The sequence below is a fragment of the Leuciscus leuciscus genome (assembly GCF_965113295.1).
Source record: "Leuciscus leuciscus genome assembly, chromosome: 6".
Classification (NCBI taxonomy): domain Eukaryota; kingdom Metazoa; phylum Chordata; class Actinopteri; order Cypriniformes; family Leuciscidae; genus Leuciscus; species Leuciscus leuciscus.
Genome location: NC_138730.1, coordinates 43,702,335 through 43,727,329, shown reverse-complemented (window position 1 = coordinate 43,727,329; position 24,995 = coordinate 43,702,335). Strand labels below are relative to the sequence as shown.

Genomic DNA, 24,995 nt, shown 5'->3' with positions numbered 1-24,995 from the left:
ACTTCTATTGGTGAGCATAAGAGACTTCTTAAAAAAAAAAAAAAAAAAATATATATATATATATTTTTTTTTTAAGAAGACTCTTATGCTCACCAAGGCTACATTTATTTGGTCAAAAATACAGTAAAAACTGTAATAATGTGAAATATTATTTAAAATAACTGCTTTCAGTTTAAATATATTTTAAAATGTTTTTTTTTTTCTATGATGTCAAAGCTGAATTTTCAGCATCATTACTCCAGTCTTCAGTGTCACATGATCCTTCAGAAATCATTCTAAAATTCTGATTTAGAAACATTTATTATTATTATAATATTTTTGTGGAAACCCATTTTTTCAGGATTCTTTGATGAACAGAAAGTTCAAAAGAACAGCATTTAAACATTTTGAGGTTGAATTTCCAGCCAGAAATAATAATAAAGTGATTATATATATATAGTTAAAATCTATATATCAAATATAAAATCTATATATATATATATACATAGATATATAATAATAATAATAACCGTGATATAACATTTCTGCCCACCCCTAGCTGAGGCTCATCGTTGCTGGTTTGTTTGTGTGCTCTAGTCAAACAAAGCAGGCACAAATGGATTAGAATCAGAAAAATCACATCAAACAGCAAGTATGCTGAGAACAAATCATAATTAACATAACAAATACCTGCGTCAGGTTAATATCATCTGAACTGTTTGCTTATGATTTGCAAAAGCAGAGAGTCTGAGCAGGAGCCAGGCGGTTGGTGTGTGCAGTTGTGCCGAGATCCACCAGGAGGCGCTGCAAACCACCGACATCTTCTCCATCACAACACAACACACCCACTCCCAGTGTTTTCAAACTACAGCATGTTTTCATCAGTCTGGAGCTCTGTTCACCAAATGAACATCATCAGTGTGCACTAACTCCCTTCATGGTCAAAAGTTAAAGCCTTTCGATTGAAGCGTGACACGGCAGAATTGCACTGCCGAACGTAGTGGATTTGTGGCCTGTTCTTTGTTTGCACTGGGAAAGGTTTCTGAAATGCCCTTCAGTGCTCGACGGCTCGTGCTTTGGTTCTTGAGCAGAGCGCACTGGAACATTACAGCTTCCAATCCTCTCCCGCTTTTATTTGTGTTGTCTATTCCAGTGCCAGGCCTTTGAGACATCAGTGCAGTGCCAGAGAGAGCGCTAGAGCAGTGCATTGTGGGATATAGAGTACAGTGCCCTGTTTGTTCCAATGCACTGTCAAATAATCCTTACTAGTGCAGTTTCAAATGATCTCACTTTACCACACTGCATTTGTGTATGTATATTTAGATAATTCATCATTTTTAATTTTGCACTGCTGCTCAAAAGTATAAAAAAAAAAAGATAGATAAACTACTTGACATGACTAATCTATTTTGGTTTCTGGATGACTGAACGACCCTGCTTACAGGAAATCTTTTCTTGACAACTTCCAGGTTCAAACCTTTCAAAACTGCTGTGGCAGCATCTATTTTATAACAGAAAAAAGTCTATAAGAACCACTGCAAACTCTTCATCTGTAAGAAGTTATAGGGAATATTAGCTGAAAAATAATGCATGAATACAAACTTTTCAAAAATGCATCCTGGAAACTTTGGCACACCATTTTTAACATACTGTACTATGATTTGTAATGCACTGATCATGCACACATTGAGATGTTATGCCTCCTATGTTAATTCTACATGGGGATTTTTAAGAAGTTCTAGGTTTTTTTTTTGCTTCAAATGAAGTAAATATGAAATTAGAATAGAGATGCAATTCACAATCCATTCGGAGCATGAACGAGAAATAAAAACAACCACATGCTGGTATTTATGACTAACATACCATTTCTAGCATTCCATTCCATTCCATTCCATTCCATACCATTCCATTCCTTTTCATTCCATTCCATACCTACCATACCATTCCTTTCCATTCCACCCCATTCCATTCCATACCATACCATTCCATTCCATTCCATTCCATTCCATTCCATTCCACACCACACCACACCACACCACACCACACCACTCCATTCCATTCCATTCCTTTCCATTCCATTCCTTTCCATTCCATTCCATTCCATTCCATTCCATTCCATTCCATACTATTCCAGTCCATACCATACCATACCATACCATACCATACCATACCATACCATACCATTCCATTCCATACCATACTATTCCATTCCTTTCCATTCCATTCCATTCCATACCATACCATACTATTCCATTCCTTTCCATTCCATTCCATTCCATACCTACCATACCATTCCTTTCCACCCCATTCCTTTCCATTCCACCCCATTCCATTCCATACCATACCATTCCATTCCATTCCATTCCTTACCACACCACTCCATTCCATTCCATACCATACCATACCATACCATTCCATTCCATTCCATTCCATTCCATTCCATTCCATTCCATTCCATACCATACTATTCTGCTTATTATTGCTTATCTGCTTATTCTTCATACTAATTCTACACTTACCGGCCACTTTATTAGGTACCCCTTGCTAGTACCGAGTTGGACTCACTTTTGCCTTCAGAACTGCCTTAATTCTTGATGGCAGAGATTCAACAAGGTGCTGGAAACATTCCTCAGAGGCTTTGGTCCATATGGTCATGATCGCATCACACAGTTCCTGCAGATCGGCTGTCGGCTGAACATCCATGATGCAAATCTCCCGTTCCTCCACACCTCAAAAATTCTCTATTGGATTGAGATCTGGAGACTGTGGAGGCCGTTTGAGTTTAGTGAACTCACTGTCATGATCAAGAAACCAGTTTCAGATGATGTGAGCTTTGTGCCTGAACCGCTGACACAAGGCAGGATGGATCCATGCTTTCATGTTGTTTACACCAAATGCTGACTCTACCATCTGAATGTCACAGCAGAAATGGAAACTCATAAGACCAGTTTTTTTCCAATCTTCTATTGTCCGATATTGGTGCGCCTGTTCGAATGATAGCCTCAGTTTCTGTTCTTATCTGACAGGAGTGACACCGGTGTGTGTCTTCTGCTGCTAGAGCTCTTCTGCTTCAAGGTTGGACGTGTTGTGTGTTCAGTGATGCTCTTCTGCAGACCTCGGTGAACGTGTGGTTATTTGAGCTACTGTTGTCTTTCTATCAGCTGAACCAATCTGGTCATTCTCCTCTGACCTCTGGCATCAACAAAGCATTTTCACCCACAGAACCGACACTCACTGGATATTTTCAATTTTTCTGACCATTCTCTGTAAACCCTAGAGATGGTTGTGCATGAAAATCCCAGTAGATCAGCAGTTTCTGAAACACTCAGACCAGCCCGTCTGGCACCAACAACCATGCCACGTTCAAACTCACTTAAATCATCTTTCTTCCTCATTCTGATGTTCAGTCTGAACTCCAGCAGATCGTCTTGATCATGTCTACATGCCTAAATGCATTGAGTTGCTGCCACGTGATTGGCTAATTAGATATTTGCATTGACAAGCAGTTGAACATCTGTACCTATTAAAAAAAAAAAAGTGGCCGATTCATGTACATCAAGGGAGTCCAAACTTGATCAAGTTTGTGTGAATGGTTATTTTCTGTTCTGCTGTATTCTGTGACTCTGTTTTGCTAGATTCTATGGTTCTGTTCAATTCTACTCTATATTATTCTGTCTTCTTTTGCACTCTTCACTGTCAGTCAGAGTTGGCAATCTTTATGAAACGGTTCTGAAACCACAGCACACTTTTTAACTAACTCAACCCAAACCAGAAATCTTCCTAAAAAGCTCTCATGCTATTATGCAAATGCTGTTGGCAGGTTGTATAATCCCAACAGTTCCTGTGTGCTGCCGTATCACACTATGACCAAAATGAATAGTCTATTTCACTTAGTGTGTGTGTGTGTGTGAGATAGTGTGTGTTCGTTTGTTTCCCCTAGGGCAGGATTTCACGATTTAAGGCAATGTTTGAAGTGCTACTCATTCCCATTTAAATAATCCACATGCAATTTAAATCAGTCAGGTTACATGCAAGAAGAGTCTGAACCTGCTGAGGGAACTGGGTTTGTGTGTATATGTGGTCTGTAATGTGCTATGTGTGTATCTAGAATAGACATATCTATGCGAAACAAAGCATATATATGCATGCACACGTGAATGCTACATCTGTGCCATTAAGCCAGATGTGTAACTATTCGTGTAGGTACTGTCAGCTTAACTAATGTTAAGTAGCTGACCTGAAAGAGAAAACTCGCCTTAGAAAAAGACTTCCAGTGTTATTATCGTTAACTAAATCTACCCCCCCCCCCCCCCCCCCACCACCAACATTTTTTAATTATTTAAATTTAGAAAATCATAAACTTAGTTTATTTCAGATAGTTGTCAAGAAAATACTTCTCATTTTTGTTTAGTTTAGGTTGAAATTCTAAAATAACAAAATCTAAATAAACAAAAACTAAAATCTAAAATCTAAAACAATAAAAACGATATAGTCATTTTATATTTATTAAATATAAAATATTACATTTATATATTTATATTAAATATAAAACTTATAGAAACTTACATTTGTATTCAATATAAAACTTATAAACTAAAAAAAAAATAATAAAAAAATATTAGTAGGCCTACTTATAACAAGTAGAGTCATATTAATATTCATTTAAATAAAAAATAACCAATTTTATTTCAGCTATATGCCAAGACAATATTTCACATTTTCATTTACTTTAGGTTGAATTACTAAAATAAGTAAAACTAAAACTAAAATCTAATACTTAATAAAACTGATATAGTCCATTTTATATTTATTAAATATAAAATTATTACATTTACATACTTATTTTAAATATATAAAAAAAACTAAAACAAACTAAAAACTAATACTTAATAAAAACAATATAGCCATATTTATATTAAATATAATATTAACATATTAATATTACATAAAAAACAACCTTAAACTTTAACAAACAAAAAACTAATATTTAAAAAAGTATAGTCATATTTATTTTAAATATTTAACTTATATATTAATATAAATATAGTCATATTAAATACAAAAAAAACTATTTTTATTTCAGCTAGTTGCCAAGACAATATTTCTTAGGTTGAAGTACCAAAATAACTAAAACTAAAAACTAATACTTAATAAAAATGATAGTCATTAAAAAAGAACAACAAAATTTGTATAAATAATAAAATTTAAATTAAACCAGAAAATATAAAAAATAAAATATAATAAAAAATAATAACACACCTTTAAATAGTATTTTAATGAGTAAATTAACACTGAATTCCTGCCATACTGCTCCTGAATTCGGACACATTTTGTGACGCAACGGAAAGCGTTTGTGTTCATGCAGTCGACAGCATGCCTGAGTTATCTGTGTGCACAATTCAGATTTTGTGTGTGTTTATACATGTGTGGTTGTATTTACTGTGTACAGGGACACAGAACAGGTGGATGATGGGATACCTGGGGGTTTTCCTTCTGTTGGCTCCATGTTTAGACGTCACAGAAGGAATTGCACACAGATATCCCAGTATGTTCACGCACGAACAGGATAATAAGCAGCAAGCTGCTAACATGGCGAGGAGGCGCACACGGTTGTGGCGAAGGATCGTATGGATTATAAAATCAAAGCTGTAGTTTGAAATGTCACACACACATATGCACACACTTCAGCGCAGTGTAATTAAAACCGAAGGCCTGCAGGGTATATGCTATATATAGAGCCCGTCTGACACGTGATGCGGATCCTCAAACTTCCCACTTCTGTGAGACTCCATGAGCTAAAAAGTATTTAAAATAGCGGCTAACTTCCACACTATCAGATCACAGGCTTAATCTGTATCTAATGCCGTTATCGTTTCAAGTAATACGCTTATGAATATGCACAGAAATCCATGTGCTTTGAATACATTATCCATTCCGTAAATGAACTGGGATTCATCTAAAGAAGATGAATTACTCAAAGACGCATTTGGCTTTTCCAACCACGCAAAGAGTGCCGAACTAGGCCAGGGTGATGAAGCTAATAAAAATAATCTTGATATTTTTCAGCCTTTTGGTAATATTTGATATATATCTCTATATTTATGTATTTTCTCTGAAATGGCTTAAAAGGAACCATCATTTCAATGAAACAGCAGTGGCTGCCAAGTTGATTTAAATGATTCACATAGAAAGTAAAACAGCATTAAAAATAATCATGTTTTCCATTAAACGACACAAGGAAGAGTGATATTTAATAATTTTCATTTATATGCACCTAAATAATCCTATACAAAGCACATTAAAAACGGCTACATGCAGACTTCAGTGCATTTTTTAATTGATTGATTGATTGGTGCAAACTATTTATTGAATCAGAGTTCACTGGAATTGACCATTTGAACTGATTCATAGAAATTAACTAAATTTACCAACTGTAATGCCATGTTTAAATAAGAGAAGCTATGAAAATCTTGGACTTAAAGGATTAGTTCACTTTCAAAAAAAATATTGCTGATAATTTACTCACCCCGATGTCATCCAAGATATCCATGTCTTTCTTTCTTCAGTCGAAAAGAAATTAAGGTTTTTGAGGAAAACATTCCTGGATTTTTCTACACAGAATGGACTTCAATGGCAACCAACTATACCAATGTTCAGAGAAGGTTCAAATGTCTGTCTCAATGCAGCTTTAAAGTCTCGCCACGATCCAAGTCGAGAAATAAGGGTCTTATCTAAATGCTAAATGACTAAATGTAAATGTTATCTAGCGAAACCATCGCTCATTAAAAAAAAATATATATATATATACACTACCGTTCAAAAGTTTGGGGTCAATAAGATTTTTTAATGTTTAAAAAATATATATATCTTCTGCTCACCAAGGCTGCATTTATTTGATAAAAAAAACTAAACAAAAAACACAGTAATATTGTGAAATATTATGACAATTTAAAATGACTGTTTTCTATTTTAATATATTTTAAACTGTAATTTATTCCTGTGATCAAAGCTGAATTTTCAGCATCATTACTCCAGTCTTCAGTGTCAAGTCAAGTATATTTGTATAGCGCTTTTCACAATACAGATTGTATCAAAGCAGCTTCACAGTGTTAAATTAACATAATACAACAAGGTTTGTTTCTAAAAATAAATTCAATATCCCCAAAACACAGTGTCACAGTGTCACATGATCAGTGTCACAAGATCCTTCAGAAATCATTCTAATATGATGATTTGATGCTCAAGAAACATTCATTATTATTATCAATGTCGACAACAGTTGTGTACAAATTTTTTTCTAAATTCTTTGATGAATAGAAAGATCAAAAGAACAGCATTTATTTAAAATAGAATATTTTCTAACATTATAAATGTCTTTACTGTAACTTTTGATCAGTTTAACTCATCCTTGATGAATAAAACTATTGATTTATTTTATTTATTTCCCCCAAAAATAAAATTAAAATTCTTACTGACCCCAAACTTTTGAACGGTAGTGTATATATACTTTTTAACCACAAATGCCCGTCTTGTACCATCTCTGAGATGCGCCACGCATTGCGTCATCACGTTGGAAATGTCACGCGTCACGTCATCTTTCTAAGTTATTTGTCTGTGTTCTCCGGTTCAAAAATGTTGGGAAGGGCGAAAATTTTCATCTAATTTTCTCCTCCAACTTCAAAATCGTCTGACATCTTTGTTTTAATTCATTATTATTACTTTTTTTTTTCGTGACCTTTCCAACGTTACGACGTAATACGTGACGCATCTCAGAGATGGTACAAGACGGGCATTTGTGGTTAAAAAGTATATATATATATATTTTGTTTTTGAAAATTTCACGAGATAAGACCCTATTTCTCAACTTTATATTATATTTATATTTATATTGGCGAGACTTTGAAGCTTCATTGAGACAGACATTTGAACCTTCTCTGAACATTGGTATAGTTGGTTGCCATTGAAGTCCATTCTGTGTAGAAAAATCCAGGAATGTTTTCCTCAAAAACCTTAATTTCTTTTCGACTGAAGAAAGAAAGACATGGACATCTTGGATGACATCGGGGTGAGTAAATTATCAGCAATTTTTTTTTTTTAAAGTGAACTAATCCTTTAATACTCGTAAGTCACAAGACATAGAAGTCCTGGTCTTTTTACAATGTCTTTAGGAAACTTAATGGCCAAATAAAAAGTGCATGTTGCTTATTTTCATAAATTTCATACCTTAAATATATTCGCTCGGCTCTACGGCAATCACACGAACTCAACACCACAGGTTATAAGAGTGTCCTTTATAATCAAAGCCAACTATTCAAAATGCAAATAAACTGTAAAAACGGCACTCAGGATCAATTTGATTCCTGTTACTTATATTCTGAAGAGTCCGATGGGAGCAAGAGTTCAAATTGCACGGGAACTCTTGCGCTTTTCTGCAAGTATTCATGGGTCAGGAATTGAAATGATGTTCATGCATTATTCAGCAGAGTGAAAAACGTCTTGAGACAAGGACAGTGTTCATTAATCTGAGGCTGTTAGACCTCAGAAGCTTCAGAAGCGTGTTGTGTGTGCTCACCGCGTGTGTGTAAGTACTGTAGGTGCTGCTGTAGGTGCTGAACGGCAGGGCCACGGTGGGGTTGAATATGCCAAACTGACCCACCATCTGTTGCATGCGGCGTATGGTCCTCTCTTTATCGGTGTCAGCGAACTTTACCACCAGACTCGACGAAGCTCCCTGCGAGAGACACATGAACAGTTGTACATATCAGTAACATTGCAGGGAGAATCACACAAACACACCGGTCAAGCTCAGGCTAGTTTCACCTAATAATCCTGACCACATATTTCAGATTTCACTCACATTTTATGGCATATGTTACACGCCATATTTACAATACAATGTGTAACAGGGTGGACGTTTGCAGCTAATTTCAGGCCCATTACTAGGAAAGAACAAAATGCGAGCAGAAGATTAACATTTAGGGAGAATGTTATATAAAATCTGTATTTTTTAAAAATAAAAAATAACATTTTTATGTTAGGATAACAGAATAAATTGATACAACAGGGTAGACTGTTCTGTTTTACGCTATTAGATAAGTCACCTAGAAATGGGGATAAGAGAGAAGTTCATGACTGAGTTGCTTTACCCAAAGGAAATGATGTCACTTCTAGCATGTCATGTGATTTAGGGCATACCTTTAAGATTTTAAAGGGTTAGTTCACCCAAAAATGAAAATTCTGTCAGTAATTACTCACCCTCATGTTTGTTTTTGTGCACAAAAAGTATTCTCATCACTTTATAAACTTAAGATTGAGCCACTGGAGTCACTTGGACTATATTAACTATGTCTTTAACACATTTTCTGGGCCAGCAAGTTATAGTGTCCATAAGCCTGTGGAGGAGTGAGCCAGCTCTCAGATTTAATAAAAAATATCTTAATTTGTGTTCCGAAGATGAACGAAGGTCTTACGGGGTTGGAACAACATGAGGGTGAGTAATTACTGACAGAATTTTCATTTTTGGGTGAACTATCCCTTTAAAGGGCAAATAGCACCGATGTAACAGGGTGGACTGGAGTTTAAGGGGCGTTAACTACATTTTAATTTAAATATGTATCAATAATTTCAATTTTATGTCAAAGAGAATGATTGGGGGCATTTGCCTGTCAAGTGGTTGAAAAGTTTGTGTTAATTGGGGTACATCTATGCAAGAAAAACCATGTGGCATGAAAGTTGATTAACATTTTAGGCAAACTATGCACTGTAGGATGACCCCGCAACACATGGAGCCCCTAAAAGGACATGATGATGGAAAAAATATGAGATGGGAGTAAAAGACATATTTCAATGCTTTTGCGTTTGCTTGCAAAATGTTTGCTTTCCCCTGAGAAGCTCAAACGGACGCAAAAGTTTTGCGAGCGAACGCAAAAGCATTGAAATAAACCAAATATATATATATATATATATACAATTGCTTACACATGAATTAAAATCATTATATTATACACTTTTGTTGCAATTTTCATTTTGTAGAAATGTTTGTTTCTTGCACTAAAAACAACTTCCAAATTTAATCTACCCCTCCAAATAAGGCTGTTATCTGCTGTAATAAAGCTAACATGTGACTTAAAAAAACTAGAATTATAGACAAACAGTATCATTTGTACTTTTATAAATACTATAAAATGTACTATTATATTTTGTATTTAAACAGAGTACTTTTATGGTGCTTTTGTGTCGTTTTCAGGGTTATTGTTGTTAACTAAAACTATGAGAACTTTTTGTTAATTAAAATAAAACTGAAATAAAATAAACTATAAATGAAAAGACTAAAATGATGCCTTGTCAACTAACTAAACTAAGTTTGGTTGAAGCACTAAAATTACCTGGAAGTACATTTTTTTTTTTTTTTATAATAATTAAAAAAAATTCAAAATATGAATTAAAACTATAAACAGTGGTCCCTTTTGAAGCTTAAAAGCATCAGTCCTCTTTTGTTGTTACTGCATCCAAAAGACCATAAACCAGATCAAATCTCATGTTCCACAGAAAGAAAATCATACAGGTAATTATCGTTTATATTTTTCTTGCACTTTCTTGGTGCTTATAAAAAGTGCAGTGCAACATCACATAATCACACACACACACACACACACACACACACACACACACACACACACACACACACACACACACACACACACACACACACACACACACACACACACACACACACACACACACACACACACACACACACACACACACACACACACACACACACACACACACACAGGCTCATTAAAAGGCTCTTGATGATTTACTGCACCACTTGACCTTTCATCCCTAAAGGCCAGAATATTCCCCTCATCTGAGAGACAGAGAGAGAGAGAGACCCTGAAGGTCTACACCTCTGGGGATTTGTAATGCCTGATCATAAGCCTACACAGCACTTCAGTGCAGATTATGGGTGAGAGTGAGCATCACTGAAGAGAGCACTCTGAAGGGTTCAGGCCATTACTGTATCGTACTGTATGTGTGCATCCTACACAAACACACACGTCACTGCCACTTTATATTTTTTTAGCATTTATTTTAGGGATGCACCAATATATGGGCTAATAATCAGTATTGGCTGATAAAAGCAATTATTCTCACTATGATCAGACATCAGCCGATTGCTTGAAAACAGGGCCGATTATATCTTGTCAATCAAAAGCAGGAGGGAAAATGCATTGAAACTCATGCTGTGTGTGAAGACAATGTCTCTCGTGTGGAATTACTAATTCTGCTGTAAGCGAGTCTTTACAAAAATTCATAATGCTTTTACTGTTATGCTTTACTTTTTTAATATCATACAACAACAAAAGAAGGCTCGCATAAACACAAGTGGATCAAATACAGAGTAGGGGTTGTAATGACTAGTCGACTATAATGCTTTGCCATGACTCTTTAAGCTTCATGGCCTATAGAGGGTGCAACAGGATAAGAAATCTTTGAAGTCCACTTTTACACTCCGTTTCCAACAGTTAACTTACAACAGTTCTCCACAAGACATGTTTGATTATACCATCTGGATGCTCATAATAGATCGGGAGAATGCAAGTTTTAAACAGCTTATTGTACACGCAAGTTAATAGCCGTTCTAAACTGATGCACTGCTGCATTAATGCACTAATGCACACAGACTGGCTGATTGTCTCTCTCTCTCTCCTCCCCCATCATGAGTGGACACGCCCCCTACTGCTGATTGGCTCACTCTCTCTCCTCCCCCATCATGAGTAGACACACCCCCTACTGCTGATTGGCTAGCTCTCTCTCCTCCCCATCATGAGTGGACACGCCCCCTACTGCTGATTAGCTCGCTCTCTCTCCTCCCCCATGCATGAGTGGACACGCCCCCTACTGCTGATTGGCTCACTCTCTCCCCTCCCCCATCATGTGTGGACACGCCCCCTACTGCTGATTGGCTCACTCTCTCCTCCCCCATCATGAGTGGACACACCCCCTACTGCTGATTGTCTCTCTCTCTCTCTCCTCCCCCATCACGAGTGGACACGCCCCCTACTGCTGATTGGCTCGCTCTCTCTCCTCCCCCATCATGAGTGGACATGCCCCCTACTGCTGATTGGCTCACTCTCTCTCCTCCCCCATCATGAGTGGACACGCCCCCTACTGCTGATTGGCTCACTCTCTCCTCCCCCATCATGAGTAGACACACCCCTACTGCTGATTGGCTCGCTCTCTCTCCTCCCCATCATGAGTGCACAAACCCCCCATACTGCTGATTAGCTCGCTCTCTCCCCTCCCCCATTCATGAGTGGACACGCCCCCTTACTGCTGATTGGCTCACTCTCTCCCCTCCCCCATCATGTGTGGACACGCCCCCTACTGCTGATTGGCTCACTCTCTCTCCTCCCCCATCATGAGTGGACACGCACCCTACTGCTGATTGGCTCTCTCTCTCTCTCCTCCCCCATCATGAGTGGACACGCCCCCTACTGTAGCAGCAGATGCCATTCTAAACAATTGGACATTGGTATCAGAAAATCTTGTATCGTTACATCCCTAAAATATTTAGGAGTAGTAAAAAACATGAGCATCAAATTAAGTATTTTTTTGTAAAGGTGTATTAGAGGTTGCTACTCTGTAAGAAGCTGGACTGTCAGGACAGGTTTGAGATCTGACATTGAACATCATTGTGACAAGCTGTAAAATGATGCTGAAATATCTGAATGCATTAAAATTGGTATGGTGGAAAGTTTGGCTCTGCAGGGCTCAAACAAACTGTAAGGCTGAGCTGTTAATGAGGCCTTTGCTAACTCAACGCGTGGCTCTGAATGTGTAATGAGGAACTATTAAAATGTCCCTGAAACTCAGTACTGCTTAACACTCTCTCACTGGCTCTGGTCCAAAAACCTTGTGAGCTTCCTCGCTGTCGACTGCCTTCACCTGCAGCATCTAAACTAAAATGGAATTTTTTGAATGCACTACATTAGCAGCAACTGCATCAAAATAAATTGCAATATGTAAATTATAATCAACATTTCCCCTTGCTTTGTCTGTCATATCAGATGGATGTTTTCAACAACCTTCTCGCATTGCATCCTGGGATTGTCTAATTTACACTACCGTTCAAAAGTTTGGGGTCTGTAAGACTTTTTAATATTTTTGAAAGAAGCTTTGAAAGAAGGCTGCATTTATTTAATCAAAAATACAGTAAAAACAGTAATATTGTGAACTGTTATTACAATTTAAAGTAACTGCCTATTTGACTATATTTTATAATGTAATTTATTCCTGTGATCCAAAGCTGAAAATATTCAGTGTCACATGATCCTTCAGAAATCATTCTAATATGCTGATTTGCTGCTCAAGAAACATTTCTGGTTATTATCAATGTTGAAAACAGTTGTGCTGCTTCATATTTGTGTGGAAACCACAATACATTTATTTTCAGGATTCCTTGATGAATAGAAAGTTCAAAAGAACAGCATTTATTTGAAATCTTTTGTAACATTATAAATGTCTTTACTGTCCCTTTTGATCAATTTAATGCATCATTGATGAATTTTTACTGACCTTCAACTTTGAATAGTAGTCTGCGTTTCATTTTTTATTTATATAAAAAGAAAACATTGATATAAGTGAAGATCATACCTGATAATGCTGTTCTGAGCATTTAGTGATCAGAATCTCCCCCATCAGATTTAATTCTCTGTTTAAGTCAGATGGGATGCCATCAGAGCTAAACCCGCCAGCTGTTCTTACCCAGACATTTGGCAAAAGGTCTAAATCCATAATGAAGTTGCACCAGGCAGCAATATAATGGATATTCAATAAGTCAAAATAAATTAGGAGAGGCTTTGTGAAAACAATATACCGTAATCACAGACATTGCTATGCGGACAGGATTAGATTTCTCAGGGTCGGTCATTTGCTTTGTAATTTTGTTGAGGAAAAATACAGACTTGTTTGATTTGGACAGAATTAAAATCACAAAGTAAGTCTGTGAAACACGCCATCACCTGACCTTGAGGAAACTAGTCACATTCAGATTTACAAAGTCTTGATTTTGTTTTCGGGCTCTACTAGAACAGGTTTTCATGCTAGAATGATTAAAAAACACCTTATTTTTCACAAATTCTCCATTGTTGCAGCTCCTCTCTTCCCAGTCTGTCAGTAACGCTCTGTTTAGTTCCTGTCTCTATGAAGCCCCTCCTTCTGAAAAGCACAACATGCTCTGATTGGTCGGCTGGAGCAGTGTGTAGTGATTGGTCAAGCGCTTCGAGTGTGTTTAGGAAATGTCCCGCCCCTTACTATAACTTAGAGATTCAACACACTGCTAACTAACTCAACCAGGCCCCGCCCCTTTATTCTGCGAATGAATTATTTAAATTAGGAATATTGTGACGTGTTCGTTACTGGAAGAAAACTCAAGACTACAATGGAGGCGTTTCAGGGAGTTCAGAAACACTGACACTGATATAGAGAAGAACTTCCGCTGTGCTTTGTAAATCTGCAGACCTTTTTCATGCTTAAAGGGATGGTTCGGAATAAAATCAACCTAGGGTCCTTTGCACCATGACCTCGAGCCAAACACCCCCTAGAAGCCTTTTTTCCCTTGGTCGAACATTATTATAGTTAGAGCTTATTTAGAGATATCAGTCGAATGACTTAGTGCAGCGCTAATGGATCCAAGGCTGTATCTCGTAAATTACCCCACTAATAATGCCCAGAATGGTACCAAACTTCTACAGTAGTACAAATAGGTTCTGGACTCATAAAACGAGGCATTGGAAAGTTTGTAAGTACATCAGGAGTTTATTTAAATAACACTTGCCTGATGGCTAATGCTACCGCTAACCCGGACGTCGAGGTCACTTCAGTGATTTGGGAAAAGCCCGTAAAAGTCCTGGCAGAAAGCAATGCTTTTTTAAATTATTTTTTCCGAAGTGTTGTCAACTTATTATTAACTAATAATTGTTGCAAACTGGTACGACCAAACAAAATATTAGTGCATTCCTGGAACTGGGCGTCATTACACTACATCCTTATGCATCGCTTTCTGCCAGGACTTTTACGTGCTTTTCCCAAATCACGGAAGTGACCTCGACATCCGGGTTAGCGGTAGCATTAGCCATCAGGCAATGTTATTTAAATAAACTCCTGATGTACTTACAAACTTTCCAATGCCTCGTTTTATGAGTACAGAACCTATTTGTACTACTGTAGAAGTTTGGCACCATTCTGGGCATTATTAGTGGGGTAATTTACGAGATACAACCTTGGATCCATTAGCGTCTGCACTAAGACATTTGGCTGATATCTCTAAATAAGCTCTAACTTTAATAATGTTCAACCAAGGGAAAAAAAGACTTCTGGGGGGGTGTTTGGCTCGAGGTCATGGTGAAAAGGATCCTAGGTTGATTTTACTCCGAACCATCCCTATAAACAGCAACATTACACACTAAAGAAAGTTAAAAATGTAAAAACTGCATAACAGGTCGTCTTTAAGGCTGGATATGGTGCCTATACGTTGGAAGCTCACAAGATTTTGGAACAAGACTTTCAATCTCTCATTCTGTCGTCAACTATGTAGATGCTTTAATTATCGGTACGCAAACTGTGTGAGTGTGAGATACGGCCTTGAACGTTTCATTGGAGGATAATTACTCTCAAGGTTGAGCTGATCTCTAAACACACATTCACAGTGGTTCATCAGAAGCATCCCTGCACTACCTGTCTTCCTTCTCTGTGACAGTTAGACACTGTAAGAGTGTGTTTTCCCTCGGTTTGATCTTCTGTAGCCCTCCCTGTCCGCTTCTTTCTCTCTACTTCTTGTCCTGCTCTCAGGGGATGGAGAAATACACCTCTTTATCTGTCCTTTCAATGTGTGGCAGAGGAATTATTCATCTGAACCTTCGAGTGTGAGATAGAGAGAGAGAGAGAGAGGTGGGAAAACATGCAGAGTGTGATAAAACGAGTGTGAGCTGTAGAATAAAAAGGAAATGTTCAGAATAGCATACTATATTTCATACGTAATACATATACTGTACATTTTTCTCTGTGAAAGGAATACCCAGATGGCCCGTGGACAATCTGCAGCATTTTATTTGTGTGCTGATTTTGGCGTAAAAGCTGTGGAATTCTGCAAAATAGATTTTTCACCAAAATTCTGCGAAAATTCTGTCATAATTCATCTACCGTCATGACATTTCCAACCTGTGTAACTTCTTCCATGAAGGACACAAAAGGAATGTTGTAACAGTAGTTATTTTCCATGCAACTATTGCGACTAAAGCAGTTATGCTTCAAAATTTATGCAAAATCATCATAAAGTAGCCATAATCCAAGTCTTCTGAAATCATACAATAGCTGTAGGAAACCGACTGAAACTGAATATTTATTATTATTAAATATTAAAATGAATATCACATCTAACACATCATCACATCGTTGTTTGTGCAAGTTAATATTAAATTAAAATAAATAAATAAAACATTTTATGAACAATAATATAGTAAATAAATAAATAAAATAGTTTTGAGATGGTTTTTATATAGTTTGTTATTTTGACATATTTAAAAAGATATTGCCTTTTAATTAGCAACTTTTCATTAGCAGAAAATTAATATTATGCAGTCCCCTATAATTAAGATTCTCACTGTTTGCATGTGCGAGTTAAATATTAAATAATTTATTTGTATAAATAAATAGGTTTATGATTAATAAAAATAAATTAAGAAACAAATAATTAATAAAATGCAGTTGTAAGATAAAATACAATATTTTAAGACAGTTTATATAGTTAGTTATTTTGATACATTTAAAAGATATTGCCCCTTATTTAGCTACTTTTTTGTTAGCAGACTGTAAAATAACTAAAATGTTAAAATTAATATTATGCAATCCCCCCAATTAAGATTCTCATTTTTGTTATTTGCAAAAACAAACAAATAAATAGTATGCACTGCAGTATCTGTGTAGTAGTAGTCTTGTAGTACTCAAGGCCGGTCTTAAAAGGATAGTTCACTTTGAAATGAATTGTAGGTATGTTTTAGCTTACCTCAAGGGCATCCAAGATGTAGGCGTCTTTTTTTCCGCAGTAGTTTCAATTTTTATATTTTTAGGTCAAACCGTTCTTGTCTGTCAGTCATATAAAGCAGGTCTATGGTCATTGTCTCAAAACACAAGCACAGAGTCCAAATTAAAACAATTCCCCGTCGTCCAAATTAAACAATTCCCCATCGTAAGTACACATTGATGGCCTAAGACACGAAACGAGCGGTTTGTGTGAGAAAACGAACAGTATTTATATAGTTTTTACCTCTTATACACAGCCATGTCAAGTGATCTGATCTGACGTGTACGCAGACTGGTGCATAGATATATACACTGTAACGGATTTCTGTAATTTGAACAGTATTTTACTGTAATATGTACAGTAAGATACTGTAAAATATGTATACAGTATGTTACTGTAAACAGCAAAGGATTATGGGAAAATATAGGGTCACTACTGTAATTCTTCACTACTGTAAATCAATTTACAGTAGTGAACTTGCCCGCGAAAAACTGACCAATGGCAAGAGGGATTTCTTTTCAAGTGTTTTATGAGGGGTGAAGTGGCAGTTAATGCACGGACAAAAGATCATGTAACTCACCAAAAAGGTTAGTATATAATTTCTATTTTATGTAAAATAAACATTTTCAAATGTTTTTACTTATGTTAACAGCAAACTAACATGATGTATCGTTTTGTTTTCGTCTGAATGGTTTTAGTGTCTTTTTTTCCTGACTGTCGTCAGAATGTTTTTTTTGGTGCCTTTATTACTGTCTTTTTTCCTGACTGTCGGTCGGGTCGCTGTCACGGTGATAATATTAACTGGTGAGTAAGTTAAGTTCACCTATATTAGCCGAAATATTCTTTAGTTAAAACTATAAAAAATAATGGTTGTGTGTTCCTCTGCCTCTTTAACGCAAGTTAGCTCATCAGGCGGGCGGAGTCGACTCGACGGTAACGTTAACCGAGCTAACAGCGAACTCAACGTGAAATACTGAGGTAAAGTGAGATAGACGAAACCCTTGTTAAAGTGCGGGTTTTAAACAATATTTTCACGTAGGCCTATATGATTTATTTTCAAGTTTGTGATCTGGATAATGCCATCTGCAACGATGGAGTGTGTTGGAGCCTTTTCATTGTGATAACATCAACTGGTATGTAACGTTATGGTCACCTTCACCTAAATTAGCCGAAGTAAACTTATTAAACAGAGAAGCATAATAACTTTGGTATGTTCTGTCTCCTCTTTCACAACTTTTTGGCAGATGTACAGCGTAAATACTGAGTAAAACTTAGTTAAAGGGATAACGTAGTACACCTTAAACAGAAAATTATGTATGTCATCATTTACTCGCCCACAACGTGTTCTAAACTTGCATGAAGTTCTTTCGTCTGAACATTTATGTAAAATAAGATATTATTAAGATATAAAATAAGATATTTTGAATAATGTTGGTAAATAGTGGCTGGTCCGCATGGACTTCTATAATAGAAAAAATACTTTGGATGTCAATGGGGACCAGTAACTGTTTGGTTGCTCATGTTCTTTAAAATATATTTTTTTGTATACAGCACATTAAATAATTTAATGGAAGTTATGAACAAGTTGAGGGTGAGTAAATGGTGACAGAATTTACAATTTTGAGTAAACTAACCCTTTATCCAACACCATTGTTAATTTCATCTTTTGTTTTATTTTCAAGTTTGTGGTCTGAATTATGTCGTCTGAAATGTCGGAGGTGTATTTTGGAGTCTTTTTTGTGATTGCCTTCGTAATGGTGATAACATCTACAGGTGAGTAAGATGACATCAACTAAATTAGCTGAAGTATGCATTAGTTAAGCAGGCAAACATGTTCTTTTCTGTTCTTTATTTTGAATTTGCAGCGGCCATTCCCTCCGGACTGTACATCACTGCTGACGCTCTCCACTAATACACAGAACGGGTTGACGTTGGAGGAGGAAGAGGAGAAGGAGGAGGAAAGGGTTAGCAATATACCATTATCAATATAGCAAAGTTTTGCTAACTAATATTTTTAATGTTGTTTAATTGATTAAAAACTATAAACACCATACAACATTATATCTTACCTCATCTTCACCCCACATGTTATTGTTGTTAGTAAGAAGTTCTGTTATTGTATTTTAGTTTTTTTTTCTGTAAACTATAACACTAAAAGGCTGCTGTGACTTTATCTGTTTCAGGAGAGTCTGTTCTCAAAGCAAAAACATGGATGCTGACAATGAAGGGCAGAATCATCATCCAGTTACAACTGCTAACAGACGACTCTTCAGCATTAGCTGTCTATTTTGTCGAATGCAGAATCAGGTAAACCAATATATATATATATATATATATTTATTTTTTATTTTTTTATTACATTACATTACATTTACATGCATGCATTTGGAAGTCACTTTTATCCAAAGCAACTTACATTGTATTAAGTTTAATTTAAATTATCCATTCCCTGGAAATCTAAGCTACAGGAATATTGAAAAAGAATGAAGCTTTAATGATTTTAATGTAATGTATTATGGGGTAATACCATCCCTGTAGGTTAGGGGTGGAAATTGGCAAAAATTTGATGATTCGATAGTATTGCGATATTTGGGCCACAATTCAATATTATTGCGCTTCCTAACATTGCGATACAGCAAGTATTGCGATTCGATTCTGCGATATATTGCGATTCATGTCCCCCATATTATTCAAAGACATTACAAAAAATAAGACTGCTCAACTCACTACAAATGTCACATTAAATCTGTGAACATCTTCTACACATTTACTGGAGGCTAGTGCAAAAACTTTGTCCTTGAACATTCAGGACACAGGACCTTATTACAGAACGTAATTATATGAACGCGTCACCACCGCATTAGCACCAAAAACATGGAGATTTTATTTTAGAGAATAATTACACAACCTATTCGATATACTATAATTCTATAATTAAATAAACTAATCGAATATCCCAAAAAAATGTGACTCATCCCTGCATTTAATACCTTGTTTTTTTCCCAAAATCTTCACTTACGTCTCGATTTTCGAAGGGGATTATAAACGTTTCTTCCTTGGTTCGCTTTTATTTAGGCCTATTACATTCACATTCTTTACTGTGGTAAAGTAGAAAAACGTTGTAGGACAGATAGCCTACATTTTTACTTGCACGTCAGATTCATTTCAACACAGTTTTTGCTTGTTATTAGACATGTACGGCGCGTCAAGTTTATTTGATTTTTAGTTTCGCTCTCTTTGGCAGCGCAATTTCAAACATAGCTTAAATGTCTTGCCCTTGTGGAAGATTAAATTCACTTTTCATACCTTTTACAACAAGTAGAAAACATGAAGATATCAGAAAATAGATCGATGGTCTCTTTCCTCCTCGTGTCATCCCTCTCAAAGCACAGAGCGGTATGGCTTCATGTGGAATCACGTGTCTTTGTGTGGAAGTATTAAACGAAAGTTTTTTTTTTTTTTATATAGATTTAACTTTTCTATTATGTAAGTTTCTAATATTTACTGATATGTATTTGAATGCTTTACAGGCTTTGTGTTGCTTCTTTGACGGAATTGCTCAAATAAAGACTTTTTTGCTCGAATAAACTAAATTTTTTTATTTCAATTTTCATAATAACCCCCCAACCACTGCAGGTAGTTGGTCCATTACCACCGCAGTGGTAAAAAAAACTGCCACCGTCACAGCCTTATAACCTATATTGGAATACTTTGCGCTACTGTATCAATATAATTGTGTGCGCAAAATATCGCGACACTGAACAGAATCGATTTTTCCCCCACCACTACTGTAGGTGGATTCAGAATCAGATGTAGTGCTTTTATTAATGCCAAAGTACATGCAGCATCAAGTTTGAGGGTTAGGGAAAATTCTGCCAACACCGGTCTGAAAAAATTATATATTTTTTCCCTGCTTGTGTTTGCAGGTTCATTCTGAGAGTCAACCCTGATGGCACCAAACACCAAAGGCACAGATCAGATGGAAATCTGGAAAGGTCCAAAGAAAAGCATCAGCCTGAAACCCTCAGTGTTTCTCATCAGAGAGGTTGTCAACTTTGACTGGCAAAATTACTGAAATGTAACAACACAACACTGACTTTGACTGTATTTTATTGTTTTAAGGCCTGTTTTGCTTTTCAGTGTGTGTACGTTTTTGCCATGCTACAGATATAAATGGTCACCAGGAGATTAATTCTATGGACTTTGGAGATGTTGCCTTTTTTTTTCTTCAGCTAGTGGCTCCTAAAGGTCAAGATTTGTAATTTGTACTTCTAAAACAAAATGTTCAACGATTAAAAAGAATATTATAAGGACAAATGTTTGTGAGTCATTGTGATTTTTTGGGGGGTGGGGTAAACATAAATTAAAAAAAGAAAATTTTAATGAAAAAAACAAACAAAAAACAATACTAATACTGTAAATGAAAATACGGTAATAATACTGTAAATGCAAGTACAGTAAATGATACAGTATACTGTAAGTGAAAATACAGTAATAATACTGTAAATGCAATTACAGTAAATGGTACAGTATACTGTAAGTGAAAATACAGTAATAATACTGTAAAACATTTTACAGTAACTTACTGGCATCCAGCTGCCAGTAAGTTACTGTAAAATTTACAGCAACCTCTTTACAGTGTACACTAGATGTTGCCTTAAAGACATTCGTTCCAATGAACTGCCGTAGACAAGGCGACATCTAGTGTGTATATATCTATGCACCAGTCTGCGCACACGTCAGATCAGATCACTCGGACATGGCTGTGTATAAGTGGTAAAAACGATATAAATACTGTTCGTTTTCTCACACAAACCGCTCGTTTCGTGTCTTAGGCCATCAATGTGTACTTACGATGGGGAATTGTTTAATTTGGACGACGGGGAATTGTTTTAATTTGGACTCTGTGCTTGTGTTTTGAGATAATGACCATAGACCTGCATTATATGACTGACAGACAAGAACGGTTTGACCTAAAAATATAAAAATTGAAACTACTGCGGAAAAAAAGACACCTACATCTTGGATGCCCTTGAGGTAAGCTAAAACATACCAAAAATTTATTTCAAAGTGAACTATCCCTTTAAGACCTTTTCTTGTTTCGGTCTCGACCGCATTTGTACTCGATCTTGTCTCGGTCTAAGACTGAGGATTTCAAGACCGGTCAACACCACATCTGCGAGGATATCACTATACCGCCGTGTATTGTCTGATTTTTGTGAATGTGATTAATGTGATTGGATGGCAGGTCTTGGTTCCAACACATTGTGGTCTTGGTTTGTGTGGTACACTAGTGTGTAGTAAGCAGTAAGATAGTCCTCCATTCAGAAGAGCAGGTAGGATGACAGCAGCTCATTTGCACTTATATTGGCACTGATGCTGTTTGAGCTCAGAACATGACAGCAGCTCACTGGCTTCAACATCAGCTGTGTGAGTGTGCGCTCGCTGTTACATGAACGTGTGTGTTCACAAATGACATTGTGAGTGTATAACTTGACGCATATCATATCCATTCATTTATTCCGCATTTTAGGGCAAAATGTATATGAATGTGTAGGAGAAAGTGTATTGTTAGGTCATTTTACCATGTGAGTAAATGTCTAAAATAAAAATTAATTCTTGTCATCTCTATTAATACTCGCTCATAAAAGCAGCATGTGTGTAGTTGTACTCACAGGCATGGTCTGACTCCCGTGCAGCCCGCTGATGGCAGACTGAGCCTCGGTGTGTGTTGAAAACTTTACAAAGGCACAACCTGCAAAATACACACACACACACACACACACACACACACACACACACACACACACACACACAGAGCATAGAAATAATGAGGAACAGCAGTGGAGGTTTTCTGCAGAGAACTGTGTGTCTCTGGTGAATGCAACACTGGAGATGAGAGAGAAGACGTGCTCACAAACACTAACACTCAGTGCTGTTTCTAAGGGTGTGTTCACACTTGGCATGTTTGGTTGGATTAAAACGAACCCTGGTGCGATTACTCTGTTAGTGCAGTTTATTTCAATAATTGTGAACACCATCTGAACCCTGGTGACACCAAACAAGCGGATCGAGACACTGAAAAGATGGATCTCGGTCCGCTTCCAAACGATGCAGTCCGAAAGAAATATGAACGCAACATAAGACTACAGAATCCTCATGCAGTCATAGTCGAGATGTTGCTCATCACAGTTCAGTTCAGGCATCAGAACCGCGTCTCCTCACAGCAGATCTTGGTTTGCGTGACGGAGGGATTCCTGACGCTGTTTTTGACTCCTTTACACATTTATAAGCTCTTCACGAGTTCTCAGCTGGTCAGAATACCATCATATGTAGATACACACACACAACGAGTGCATTTAGCCCAGAACACAGCATTATTTGGATGTTCGGTAAGTTTTGTCGCAAAATATAGGCCATAAAAGCCGACCAATCAGGTTGTGAACGTATCCCTGTGCCTTTAGGTTCGGTGTTAAAATGCCAATGTGAACGCTAAGCAGACCAGGACTAAATTTTAATTTTTTTGGTCCGGATCAAACAAACCAAGCATACTGAATTACAAGTGTGAACACACCCTTAGAGCACATTATCCTTCCAAGAACTCCATGATTTCACTTAAAAGTGTTTTTAACTCTACAAAGCCTACTGTATTAGATTTAATACATACATTTCTTAATTACCAATATGATCAAAACACAATCTCCTACATGCCTTCTGTCGTCTGATTGATTGTTTATACTTTTTTAGCAAGCAAAGTGTCTTTTAGTGGTTAGTGGTTTTACAAAGTTACTCTGCATTTTCAATGGCCACAATTTATACCATATACCATAGGGAAAAACTGACAAATTCTCATAAAAATCTCATAATTTGCTGTCTAAAGACCTGATGTACAGATCCATTATACTGTTACACATGCGTTTTCTTTCTCAACTGTTTACGTTCACTTAAGACATAACCGACTGTATTTACATGAATACTCGCCAAGACCGGCTTTTTGACATTATATTGTGTGTGTTTGACTGTTTAAGCACAATAAGCAGCGCAAAAGAACTTTAGTACTGAGAGGCGGCTTTATGTGCGGCACTTTGGGTGTTTGAGCACAAAATCTGTAGGAATGTGTAAAAGTATGTGCAATACACGCAATCCCATGGGGAAATTCAAGCCTTGTAACAGCAAATGAAATGAGTGAGAGATTGAGGCGGGTTTGTGTGTCACTCGCTGTCGGAGAGATGAGAGAGAGAGAAAGCACAGTTGGTTTCGTCTATCTATTCTGTGGAAAATTAGTATTGGAAGCGTTTCAGATGCACTTTCTGTAAAGCTGCTTTGAAACAATATGTATTGTGAAAAGCGCTATACAAATAAATTTGAATTGAATTGAATTGAATATTTCAGTATCGATATGTATCGCAAAATCGATATTTTTGACAACACTACATTGCACTTAGTTTATTATTTCAGATGCCTTTTTAAAAGACTTTAAAAGAGATATTATCCAAAATCCAAAGACTGCGTTACACCCCACCGCTGGAATACACCCTCATTTGGCTTGTGTTAATGTGTTAATGTGTTAATGTGAAGCCCTGATCACAGGATATCTGTGCAGTGGAGGGTCATGTGATCGGACGCGCTGCTGATCATCAAACCTTCATGATTTCACGTTGAGTTCAAAATCTCTTACGCTGATTCCCTCTTCACACATTTCAAACACGATTGACCTTTCTGACACTTTTCCCTCTTGCAGTGTGTTAATGAACGCAGCGTTCGGAGTCTGAGTAAATAACTCCTGCCTGGCCTGAGCCGGGGTTTGTCAGGTGATATCGGCACCCTGCGGCGGAAAGGCTTGTGTTAGCGATGAGAAACCCATCACTAAGTGTTTCAGAGGAGCGTTGGGTTGACGTGCGCGTGTTTGAATAGACTGACGCAGTGAAAT

At 36.8% G+C, this 24,995-nt stretch overlaps 1 protein-coding gene and 1 long non-coding RNA gene across 2 annotated transcripts in view; one reads left to right on the top strand and one right to left on the bottom strand.

The window, feature by feature from the left end:
• Nucleotides 1–24,995, bottom strand: part of LOC309501087 (CUGBP Elav-like family member 5) — a 214,076-nt gene that overhangs the window by 27,081 nt on the left and 162,000 nt on the right. Inside the window, exons 5-6 of the mRNA XM_082173061.1 lie at nt 22,741–22,820; nt 8,552–8,710 (exon numbers count right to left, since the gene is read on the bottom strand). Coding sequence (XP_082029187.1) covers nt 8,552–8,710; nt 22,741–22,820 — 239 coding nt within the window. The remainder of the gene's footprint in view (nt 1–8,551; nt 8,711–22,740; nt 22,821–24,995) is intronic.
• LOC309501219 lies at nt 18,118–21,382 on the top strand. The gene is made up of 5 exons (XR_014206784.1): nt 18,118–18,198; nt 18,748–18,838; nt 18,931–19,029; nt 19,249–19,372; nt 20,992–21,382. It is a non-coding gene; the product is annotated as an uncharacterized lncRNA (long non-coding RNA).